Genomic DNA, 10,881 nt, shown 5'->3' on the forward strand with positions numbered 1-10,881 from the left:
TTCTACACGCCCCCACCCCGAGCTCTTCCTTGAGGGGCGTGAGACCAGACCAAGTAGGGCATCCCGGCACTTGGGCAGTGCCTGGACCCCTTTGCACCTCCGATCCCCGGAAGCCCTGTCCACGTGTCGACCCATGCGCGGAAGTTCTCTCGCCCCTTGCTGACCAAGGGTCCCGCACGTTCCTCACCGCATCTGCGCCCACTCGGTCTCATGCCTAGACTGTCTGTTTCTGCCTCAGTGACAGAATGAAACAGGGACAGAAGAGGACTATGGTCCTAGTGGGCGTGAAGATCCAGGCATCCGACACATAGAAGTCTAGGTTTGAGGCCAGAGGTTAAGTTAAAGGAGACCGGGCAGTCCCCGAACCCGGCAAAGTAGATCCTCCCCTATCCCCTTTCAGGAGGCGGGGTTGGGGAGAGGGGGCCTGAAGCGGGGCTGGCCCTTTAAGGGGGTGTGGTCGGGGGGCGGGGGAAGAGAGCAAGACAGAGAAAGCGGCAGCGGCGGCGGCTCGGGCGGCGGCCGCGGGGGACAAAGGGCGGGCGGATCGGTGGGGAGGGGGCGGGGCGCGGCCAGGCCAAGCCCGGGGGCTCCGCATGCTGCAGCTGCCCCCGGGCGCCCCCGCCGCCGCCCTCGCCGCGGAGCTGCGCGGAGCGGAGCCCGCGAGCTAACCGGAGCCAGCGGCCCGGAGCCAGCCGGCGGGCGTCCGGGAGGCGGCGGCGCAGGGAGGGGCCCGAGCGCGCACGTGGCCCCGGCGGCCGCCATGGCGGACAGCGGCCCCGCGGGGGGCGCGGCGTTAGCTGCCCCGGCCCCCGGGCCGGGCAGTGGCAGCACAGGGCCCCGAGTCTACTTCCAGAGTCCCCCTGGGGCCGCAGGCGAAGGCCCGGGGGGCGCAGATGACGATGGCCCGGTGAGACGGCAAGGGAAGGTCACCGTCAAGTACGACCGCAAGGAGCTACGGAAGCGCCTCAACCTGGAGGAGTGGATTTTAGAACAGCTCACGCGACTCTACGACTGCCAGGTGTGCTCCCCACCCCGCGCGGATACCCTAAAATCGGCCCTAAGTCGGTCTGTCTCCAGAGTCAATGGGAGCTCTGCTGCCAAGCCACCGGTCTTGCACTCGCCGCTCCCAGTGAGTGTGCGCTCTTTCTTGCCTAAGACACTCTAGCTTTCTCCGCTGCCCGGGACCTTGCGTCCTTCGTGGTACTGGCTCAGGTTAAGCATAGTGTCCTCGCCGAGTCTAGAAGAACTAGATAGCCTGCTGGAGGCAGGGGTCTAGCTTGGGCTGACAGTGGAAGGTCTAATCTAGTCTAGTCTGAGCTAGCATCGACACTAGTTGAAAGGTACCAGTGTAACTGTCTCAAGTGTTACAAAGGATCTGAGTAGTTGTAGTGGGCTAGCCTGCCATTCTGTCTATAGAGACAGGTTAACCAGCTCTCCCAGCTCTGGTTCTCCACCCCATGTTCCTTGCTTGTTCAGATGGTGACTCAGGCCCCCAGGGGTAGGGTGGAGGAGTGGGCCTGCCCTCTAATGCCTACCCTAGCCCAGCCCTGGAATGCAGCTGGCTCCAAGTGTGATAGCTGTACCCTTGGGGAGGGGGGCTGTACCCCTTTCTCCTCAAAGCATGGGCTCTTTGTTTCCCCTTTATCAAGCATGGGTCTTTCACACTGACCCCTCACCCTCACTTCCTCCCCCCTCCCAGGAAGCTGTGACAGGTGTTTGGGGGAGGGGAGGGGCTGTGATGAATTAGGACAGCTGGCCCACCAGTGCTCTGGTGAGCCGGAGGTCCCGGATGCTGAGAAGGCACATCTGCTAGGTTCAAAGCCCAAGGTCCCCAGCCCTGTCTGTCTGGCGCCCCTGGTGCCCACTGGCAGGGACAGGAAGTTCCCCCTCATTGGGCAATTTGCCTTGGCACAGACCTGATCTGTTTTCCTTCCCAGAGCAGCTGTCTTTGCTGGGCAAGGAGGGCTGGGCTGGTTTTGAGTGAGGCAGGGAGCCCTCTCCACACCCTCTCCTGGCTGAGGCACTTGTCTGTGCTTCTCCCCACCTCTGCCCCAGGAGGAGGAGATCCCCGAGCTCGAGATAGACGTGGATGAACTTTTGGACATGGAGAGTGATGATACCCGGGCTGCTAGAGTCAAGGTAAGCTGAGGTCACCCAGTGGAGGGCTGTCGGGAGACACGGCCCCCCGGGGGTGGGGGGGCTTGGCCCTAGGGCCATACCTTCTTTGGTTTGGGTCATCTGCCTCTGGAAAAATGAGGCTCATGGAACTTAACTGAGCTATGTTCCTAAGTGGCCTCAGTCCCTGGGGAGGGTATAGGTGAACTTCGAGCCCCTGTCCTCAAGAAGTCACTATGTGCTGTGTTCTCCCTTGCCAGGAGCTGTTAGTTGACTGTTACAAACCCACTGAGGTAAGTTATTCTCCTTGCCCTCAGGGTGGGTGTGTATGTGTGTAACTTATCATCGGGGATCCTGGCCTCTCTAACAGCCCCCTCCTATCTAGGCCTTCATCTCTGGCCTGCTGGACAAGATCCGGGGCATGCAGAAGCTGAGCACACCCCAGAAGAAGTGAGGGTCCTGACTCAGATGGCCGTGGCTCCCACAGGACAATCGCTGCCCCCCAACCTCGTAGCAACAGCAATACCGGGGGACCCTGCAGCCAGGCCTGGTGCCATGAGCAGGGATCCCCGTGCCCCTGCCTAGGGGTCATTTCCCTTGCCCTCAGTTTTCCACTTTTGGGGTTTTTTATTGTTATTAAACTGACGGGACTTTTTGTGTTTTTATATTGACTCTGCGGCGCAGGCCCTTTAAAAATAAAGCTAGGATGCAGCCTTTGGAGCAGCTAACAGGCTTGGCTGGTCTTTTACGGGGGACACACTGCTCTACAATTGTCACCAGCGCAGCTACTCCCCGGGTGATCCTGGGCCTTCTTGGAGCCCATGTAGCCATGGTGATAACTCAGGCGGACTCCCAGATTGCTATTCCAAGCGGCTGGGGAGCAGTGTTGCTACCTACAGTCCTCAGAGTTCTTAGTCGCACGGGTTAAGGTCTCTAGGCTGTTGAGGCTAAACCTCAAGGCTCTGCAATTATCAGGGAAGATATGATATGAGATTGAAGCTGGTTTTGTTTTCCCTTCCCCCATGCTGGGGGTCCACTTGGGGACCAACCCATTCACGTTACACCAGTGCCCTGCTCTAACACGGATGCTAAGGTACTAATCTAAGTTTCTTAGGATCCACAAAGAAATACAGACTCACTCTTGGGGGTTTTAAAGGTTTTTTTGTTTGTTTTCTTTTTAAACAGTCTGGTCCCTGATGGGGGCCTCCTAGCCCTCTGCAGCCTGCTACAGTTCTGGTCCCTGACGGGGGGCCTCCTAGCCCTCTGCAGCCTGCTACAGTTCTGAACGTCTCTCAATCTTGAGCAGCTCCACCTCAAACACCAGGGTTGCTCCACCTGGAGAGAGAAGTGTCATCAGCCTGGGACCTGGGACAGGGAAGAGAGGGATGGGCTGAGGGTGGTAAGGGTATTACCTGGGATCTTTGGGGGTGCTCCCCGCTCTCCATACCCTGTCAAAAGCACAAAGACAAAGAGTTAAGTTGTGGCCAGGCTCCCTTCTAGCCCACATAAAGGATGGGGGGGGGGGGGTGCACGGGTGACAGGAGAGGGCGAGAACACCAAAAGTCCGACACTGAGTGATCCACAATTGTCACTCTCTACTGCTCTGCAGTTGTCACCAGCTCAGCTAGCTCGAGCTTTGCTCAGTCCAGGCTGCTGAACACAAGCCAGACTTGAAAGTGGCGTATATGCTGCCATGACTAAATGGAGTGGGGACCAGTGAAACTCAAGTAGCTTTGACTCATCCTTAGGCACATCTAAGCCCTCTCCCCATTACCTCCCAACCCCAGGGCCTCTTACCCAGCTCGGATGGGATCACCAGCTTCCGCTTTTCCCCCTCACACATCCTGCAGGATGACACATGCTTAGCACATGAAGCGCCCAGACCACTGCCCCACAGCTGGGCCTTCCTCCCACAGCTCGCTTGCTGGATCACTCACTACAACATGTACCCCAGACCAGACTTACCCCAGCAGCCCCTGGTCCCAGCCCTTGATAACCTGGCCAGTGCCAAGGGAGAAAACAAAGGGCTGGTTCTGTGGTAGGCTGCTGTCAAACTCCGTCCCATCTTCTAGCTTTCCCTGTGAGACCACGGGAAAACTAGTAAGGAGAGGTGACCATTCCACAACCCTTCCACCCAGCTAGTCTCCCCAGTAAGGTGGCCACCACAGCACTGGTGGCCACAATTCTTAAAAGGGCCAATGCCTTGGGTAGCTCATGTGTGGTAATTTGCATGCTGATACCTAGCTGAGTAAACTGAAAAGCAAGACAGAGCTTAGAGGTCAAAGGGGGGTAGATATGTTTGAGGTTATCTACCTAGTTGAGAAAAAATTGAGATGCCAAAGTCCTTTCAGGTCCTGAAAACCTGTCAAAGCCCCAGAGGCTGCTCCACTCTGACACTTACCGTGTAGTGCATGTGTAAGACATCTCCCTTTCTAGACTTGATAGGACAGTGGTCCACACGTTTCTTCACTCCAATCTGCAGCTTCCGTTTGCCTTCGGCCCCCGTGGCTGTGGCCAGGGCACTCAGGCAAATGGACAGTATTGTCAGGATCCAGCTCAGCCTCATGTCTCTGTAGGCAAAGGCCACCCCACCCCCAACCAAAAGACTGGGGGGTGGAGTCATGGAACTTCTTCAGTCTGTATCAGGAGGATGCCAACTCCCCATTATATCTTGCCTGTTTCTGGGGAATCCCACAGTCCTGGGTCACCACCCCCTCCCCTGGGCTCTGTAGCCACACTTACCAGTCCAGTGAGAAGGGGGCTTGACCGAGGACCCCAGCAGCGAGGGGAGGGGGTCAGGGGAGGCCACAGCAGCCAGTGCCCCCTCCCTTTGCTCACTACCTGACCTTCTCTCCCTCCCAGTCCCCATCTCCGTTCTTCAGTTCCCGCTAGCCCCTTTACGCAAAGTCCAAACTCTATCTGATTGCACCGGATTTGTCCCGACTGGACGACCCCACTCCCGCCACACCCAGCTGCCCCCTGTCCAGCACACCCACACATCTGCGGCTGCTGCAGGTGTTCGGCCCCGAGGCACCCACACATCTCCACTAGGGGGCTCTGAGGAGCCCCGGTCCTCCGGGGGCACCCCCCAGTCCGGCCCCGTGCCTCCTCCACCAGGGGCACCTCCCCAACTCTGAGCTCTTGGGGGCCTCCGGGGAACCCAGACTGGCTCAGAGTCAGCAGGGCGCCGAGCTCGCTCCACCCACACCACCTCTCCAGGGGGAGTTCTCGGTCTCCCCCTACCCCAGGCGCGGCCACCACGGAGACCGCCCCCGCGTGGACGCCCCGGGCCATAGCTCACGCTTAGCTCTGAGCAAGGCTCCTTGGCCCCACCCTTTACGGCGTGAAGCTCCGCCCCCTGAACTGCAGCTCCGCCCTCCGCAATGTTAGACCTAGTCTCCCGCACAGGGGCCACGCCACTCACAGGCTGAAGTCCCACCTCCAACGACTGGGATCTCACGCCCTCTGTCTCCGAGCCCAAGGCTCCACTTTCCACCTGCTCCAGCTCCTCCTCTAAACTCCAAGTCCCGCCCCCTACGCCTCCTAATCCAGCTTTGGGCCACTGGGTTCCGCCCTCGACTTGCCCTGGCTCCGTTGTCCCTCCCACCGCTGTTCCGCGCCCCGCCCCGAGCCCCAGGGCTCCGCCCAGTACGGCGTGAGAGCCCGCCCCCTGCGGCATTGCCAGAGGCCGGACCCCAGCCCCAATTCCTTCGTTTGCTGCCCCTGGCTGGCACGCGGACTCCGGCCCGCTTCAGGCCGGCCTGCCCCAGGTTGCCCTCCTGCACCCGGATCCCCCAGCCTGGGCTGTGGCCCCCCGCTCACCTCCTCGCCGCGCCCCCGGAGCCAATCCCGCTCGTGCTGTCACTTCTGCGCAGGCGCGTCTTCGTCGCTACAGGGCGGGACACGCTGCCCGCCCTCATTGGACCGTCCAAAACCCGCTGCTGCATCTCTGGGCGGGGCTTCTCATTCGGCCCTGCCTCCTGGGTGACTACGTGACAACGTCACTTCCGGGGTTCAGATTCCGGGTCTAGTTTGGCAAAAATTGTGTCTGAAAGACTGAAGGCAGTTCCAGCCAAGGTGACATGGTCAAGCAAGTATGACTGCACGTGCCTGGAGGGGTTCTAGCCAGCACCGTGCTGACTTCCTGACCGGCACGCCTTTGGATAGTTGTTGTGGGAAGAGGCTAGGGGGTTTGGAGCGACAACCCGGATTTGAATCTTAGTTCTTTCTTTTCTTGGCTGGCTGCGTGACCTTGAGTAAGTTCGTTTTTTTGGTGGTGCGCTCTGTGACACCCATACCACATGGCCCTGAGCTATGCGGACCCCTTCTATCTTGTGGTCTACAGCGTCAAGTCTCATCTTTGGGTGAACAAAAGTCTCCTGGGCCAGGTCTATCACTGCCCAGGAGACACATTCTCTAACCTAAAGATCCTGAAATTTAGAGGAAGCCAAACCTGAGTTAGGCTATGGAGTCTAGTGATTTCATACCCGTCTTAGGCCAGTTTGCCCTGCTAAGACCATTTATTCAGATACCAATGGAAGATAATCATGATGTTGACACCAAGAGAAGCATACTACATATCGATCAAGCTTAGTGGGGTCAGAATGTTTAGCTCTCAAATTCTAACCTTCACCGAGCCAGAACATGATCACCAATATCACTGCTGAGAAAGTTATTTAAACATGATAAAAAATGGTGTGCTGTCCCGTGACTGTAATGTCAACACTCTAGAGGTAGATATGGAGGGATCAGAAATTCAAGGACATTCCAGCTACATGAAGACTTCTGAGCCAGCCTGGGATACAGGAGACATTATCTTAAAAGAGAAAGTTCAAAAGCAGCATCAGGGCTGAAGATGCAGTAAGTCAGTGATATTTGCCCAACATGTATGAAGCCAGGTTTGATTCTCAGCAGAACACAAACCTGCAATTCCAGGACTTGACTTGGGTGCAGGAGGATCAGAAATCCTTGTCGTCCTCAGCTGCAGGAGTTTAAGGTCATGCAGGCTATGTGAGACTCTCATGGATGGGTTAATAAGTATGTGATGATCATCTCATGAGGAATTCTCTAGTTTACCCTACTCCTGCTTTGGTACCACCAAGATCATGACCTCAGTGTCAGTCCTTTCATTAGGGCGGCTACTTTCAGTCACTTCTGTCCCTGAATGTTCTATAGCAGGCCAAAGCCTTGGTGCTTGGCTAGCCTTCCCACGATACCCAGGACAGTGGAGAAGGGTAGACACTGAGCCTGGACCAAGTAGGCTAGGAATCTCAAACAGCAGCTGATGAATCCTGGGATACCAGGGATTGTACAGGTGGAAAAGGCTGTGAGTATGTTTCTTTAAAAAGGCTTTCCAGTCGGGCATTAGTGGTACACGCCCTTAATCCCAGCACTTGGGAGGCAGAGGCAGATGGATTTCTGAGTTCGAGGTCAGCCTGGTCTACAGAGTTAGTTCCAGGATAGCCAGGGCTATTCAGAGAAACCCTGTCTCGAAAAAAAAAAAAAAAGGCTTTCCAGTCATATGAAGGCAGGATTGAGGCATGAAAGGGGCAGCCACAAGGAATAAACAATATTGCAAGTGTATACTCAACAGAGAAAGTAGGTGATACCTCCTATTATATATATTAAACAAACAAAAAAAAAAAACCTCACACTAGTTCAGAGCCAAGAGTGTTCCATTTGGTGGCAATTATCTATTCTTGCCATGTGAACCTGGGAAGCAGCTCTTATGGCCTAGGTCTCTCCTTAATTTCTGGCCAGGGTAGTCAGAATCCTTGTGGTGAGCAGGAGGCAAGGACTTTTTGTAACACGGACTTTCTCCATCTGTGGTTGTAGCTTTACCTAGGAGCTGCTGTCAGTCGGGGCTGGGCACACTGGGAGCTGCTGTCGGTCAGGGCTGGGTACACTGGGAGCTGCTGTCGGTCAGGGCTGGGCACACTGGGAGCTGCTGTCGGTCAGGGCTGGGTACACTGGGAGCTGCTGTCAGTCGGGGCTGGGCACACTGGGAGCTGCTGTCGGTCAGGGCTGGGTACACTGGGAGCTGCTGTCGGGGCTGGGCACACTGGGAGCTGCTGTCGGTCAGGGCTGGGNGGGCACACTGGGAGCTGCTGTCGGTCAGGGCTGGGTACACTGGGAGCTGCTGTCGGGGCTGGGCACACTGGGAGCTGCTGTCGGTCAGGGCTGGGCACACTGGGAGCTGCTGTCAGTCGGGGCTGGGCACACTGGGAGCTGCTGTCAGTCGGGGCTGGGCACACTGGGAGCTGCTGTCAGTCGGGGCTGGGCACACTGGGAGCTGCTGTCGGTTGGGGCTGGGCACACTGGCACAGTGAGATAGGAAGCAGAACTGAGATGATGTTGTGTTGCAGTTTCCTGCCCAAGCCGGTCAGCCTGGAGAGTAGCAAACAATGACAGAAGCAGCCATAGTGTCTTCATCTCTTTTATCAGAGTGTGAGTGTGTGTGTGTCACAGTTACCATAACAGAACCCAAATTGGTAGAAGTTTGGGGTTTTCATAGTGAGGGGAGACAGCCAGCCAGAAGATGCTCACTTGGCCAGGGTGGTTAAGTGAGAGAACCCTGGCCCCTGAGGTGAGACATGAGGTTCCTTGACAATTGTTAGGTGGCAGCTCTGGGAGATAAAAGATGGCAAGAGAGCTCTCTAAAAGGTCCAAGTCCCGGGGCAGTGACCTCCCAGACTGAGGAGGTTCGCCTGTACTCCACCCTTCTCCCTGTGAAGAAGGGCCACGAAGCAGACGCGCCCATGGGGTCTGAAAAGCAGCTTATCACTTCCTCGGCTTCCGGCACCTGGGGAGTGGAAAGGGGGTCAGTACTGGCTGGAGCTTCACCCCCAAACTCTGCTTTTAGACTTACTAATTTTTATTTTTAAAAAATTTGTTACATGGGCTGGAGAGATGGCTCAGTGGTTAAGAGCACTGGCTGCTCCCCCAGATGACTCAGATTCAGTTCCTGGCACCCACATGGCAGCTCACAACTGCCTATAACCCAGTTCCAGGGGATCCGGCCTCCCCACACAGATGTACATACAGGTAAAATGCTAGTGGTTTTTACCTGCACATGAAATAAGTAACTTCTTTTAAAAATTGTGGCGAAGGGATTGGCCTGTGCTCATGTGAATGTGTGTGCCTGTGTATGCATTTTAGGTACTGGTGGCTTAATCATCCTCCATCTTTATCCTTTTTAGTCAGGCATAAGGAGGCAAAGGCCAGCAGATCTCTGTGAGTTCAAGGCCAGGCTGGTCTACATAGTGAGTTCCAGGACAGCCAGGGCCATGTAGAGGGACACTGTCTCAAAAACAAAACCATGGGCTGGTGAGATGGCTCAGTGGGTAAGAGCACCCGACTGCTCTTCCGAAGGTCCGGAGTTCAAATCCCAGCAACCACATGGTGGCTCACAACCATCCGTAACAAGATCTGACTCCCTCTTCTGGAGTGTCTGAAGACAGCTACAGTGTACTTACATATATATAATCAGTAAATAAACCTTTAAAAAAAAAAAAACAACCAAACAAAGACATATTTTGCTATTTTTATTTAGGTGTGTGTATGTCTGGCTGTATAAGCACATTGTATATAGGCCTGAAGAGGCTGGAGGAGGGCGTCTGGTCACCACAACTGGCACTGCAGCCTTCAACCAAGTGTGTTCTCCAGGACCAGCAGCCTCTGTGAGCCAGCTCTCTCCACCCCGAGCCACCTTTTATCTTTTGAGACCGAGTCACTCACTATATGTGAAGCTAATTGATTCTGTTTCGATGGCTGGCCAACAAACTCCAGGGTTCCTTTTGTCCCTGCCTGCTCTTCCAATACTAGGTTACAATGCATCGCGCTCCTACCCAGTCTTCATGCTTGAATAGTAGATACTTTACCAGCCAAGCCATTTCTCCAGCCCCTATTTATTTATCTAATTACCGGTGACATCTTTTAAATTAAGTATAAGCATGCATGTATGATGCATGTTTGTGCACTGCATGTGTGCCTGGTTTCTGCAGAAGCCAGAAGGCATTAGATATTCTGGAACTAGAGTTATGGGTGGTTATGAGCCACCGTGTAGGTGCCGGAAAATAAACCTGGATCCTCTGCAAGAGCAGAAAGTGCTCTTCACCACCAAGCCATACCTCCAGCCTCTATGTACTCGTGTGAGCCAAACTCACCATGTCAGCAAGGAGTGCCTTGAACTTCTAAGTGCTATCTTACCTGTTCCCTTTGGTGAAGATCGGACAGAAAGTTTCTTGGATGCTAGGTAAGCGCCCTACTCACTGAGCTACATCCCCAGCTCCTCTTTATTCTTATCGTTTGTTGAGACCACTTGGCTCCACAGCCCAGATTGTTCTCAAAATCATATCCTCCTGCCTCTGCCTTCTAAGTGCAGGAATTACAGGTGTGCACCACCATTCCAAAAGCAGCAGTTGGTTTCTGTTTTGTTTTTTTTTTTTTCTTTTGTCTTCTGTGGATTTTTGCTTTTTAAACAAGCTTCCATCTAGCCCATGCTGGCTTCAGATTCTCTCTGTAGCTGCGAATGACCTTGAACTCCTGATCTTCCTGCCTCCAACTGAGTGCCAAGACTCCCTGAATGTACCACCGTGTTCAGTCCCAACCCTCTTGATGCATTTCCTCTTTTGAACCCCATTTTATTCTGATACTCTCTAGAAGCCTCCAGGGCCTGGCCCATAAGTCATCCCCTGGCCTCACTATAGAGCACAGAAGGGTTACTTGAGTAAGCACTCCAGGCCAGGCAGATGGGGGCTCTCATAT

The 10,881-nt window shown here is 55.1% G+C and overlaps 4 protein-coding genes across 11 annotated transcripts in view; 1 reads left to right on the forward strand and 3 right to left on the reverse strand.

Moving 5' to 3' along the window:
- The first annotated feature begins 593 nt into the window (after positions 1–593).
- Positions 594–2,843, forward strand: Ppp1r14b (protein phosphatase 1 regulatory inhibitor subunit 14B). Its single transcript, XM_021151985.1, is given in 5 exon segments — positions 594–627; positions 630–1,018; positions 2,056–2,139; positions 2,376–2,408; positions 2,501–2,843. Coding segments are annotated over 5 exon segments (609 nt in total). The 3' UTR covers positions 2,570–2,843.
- Positions 2,844–3,256: 413 nt separating this feature from the next.
- Fkbp2 (FKBP prolyl isomerase 2) lies at positions 3,257–6,031 on the reverse strand. Of its 7 annotated transcripts, none has more exons than XM_021151872.2 (6): positions 5,938–6,031; positions 4,517–4,685; positions 4,081–4,193; positions 3,913–3,959; positions 3,528–3,563; positions 3,257–3,450 (listed from the first exon to the last, which is right to left on the reverse strand). In XM_021151872.2, exons 2-6 carry the CDS (start codon positions 4,679–4,681, stop codon positions 3,389–3,391), a joined length of 423 nt encoding a protein of 140 aa, XP_021007531.1. In that variant the 5' UTR covers positions 4,682–4,685; positions 5,938–6,031; the 3' UTR covers positions 3,257–3,388. The 7 variants fall into 7 exon arrangements, with proteins under 7 accessions (XP_021007531.1, XP_021007530.1, XP_021007537.1 ...); XM_021151871.2 differs by having other exon boundaries at positions 4,517–4,721; positions 5,938–6,024; XM_021151878.2 differs by lacking the exon at positions 5,938–6,031 and adding an exon at positions 5,555–5,630.
- Positions 4,885–5,929, reverse strand: LOC115029997 (elastin-like). Its single transcript, XM_029472855.1, has one exon. The coding sequence runs from the start codon at positions 5,792–5,794 to the stop codon at positions 4,994–4,996; it is 801 nt and encodes a 266-aa protein (XP_029328715.1). The 5' UTR covers positions 5,795–5,929; the 3' UTR covers positions 4,885–4,993.
- Positions 6,032–8,535: 2,504 nt separating the features above from the next.
- Vegfb (vascular endothelial growth factor B) overlaps positions 8,536–10,881 on the reverse strand; it is a 5,442-nt gene continuing 3,096 nt past the window's right edge. For both annotated transcript variants that reach the window (XM_021151738.2, XM_021151739.2), the window contains exon 7: positions 8,536–8,917. Coding sequence is in view for 1 of the 2 variants with exons in the window: in XM_021151739.2 (XP_021007398.2) it covers positions 8,896–8,917 (22 nt within the window). In the remaining variant the exon portion in view is untranslated. The remainder of the gene's footprint in view (positions 8,918–10,881) is intronic.

Source organism: Mus caroli, chromosome 19 (assembly GCF_900094665.2).
Source record: "Mus caroli chromosome 19, CAROLI_EIJ_v1.1, whole genome shotgun sequence".
NCBI lineage: Eukaryota > Metazoa > Chordata > Mammalia > Rodentia > Muridae > Mus > Mus caroli.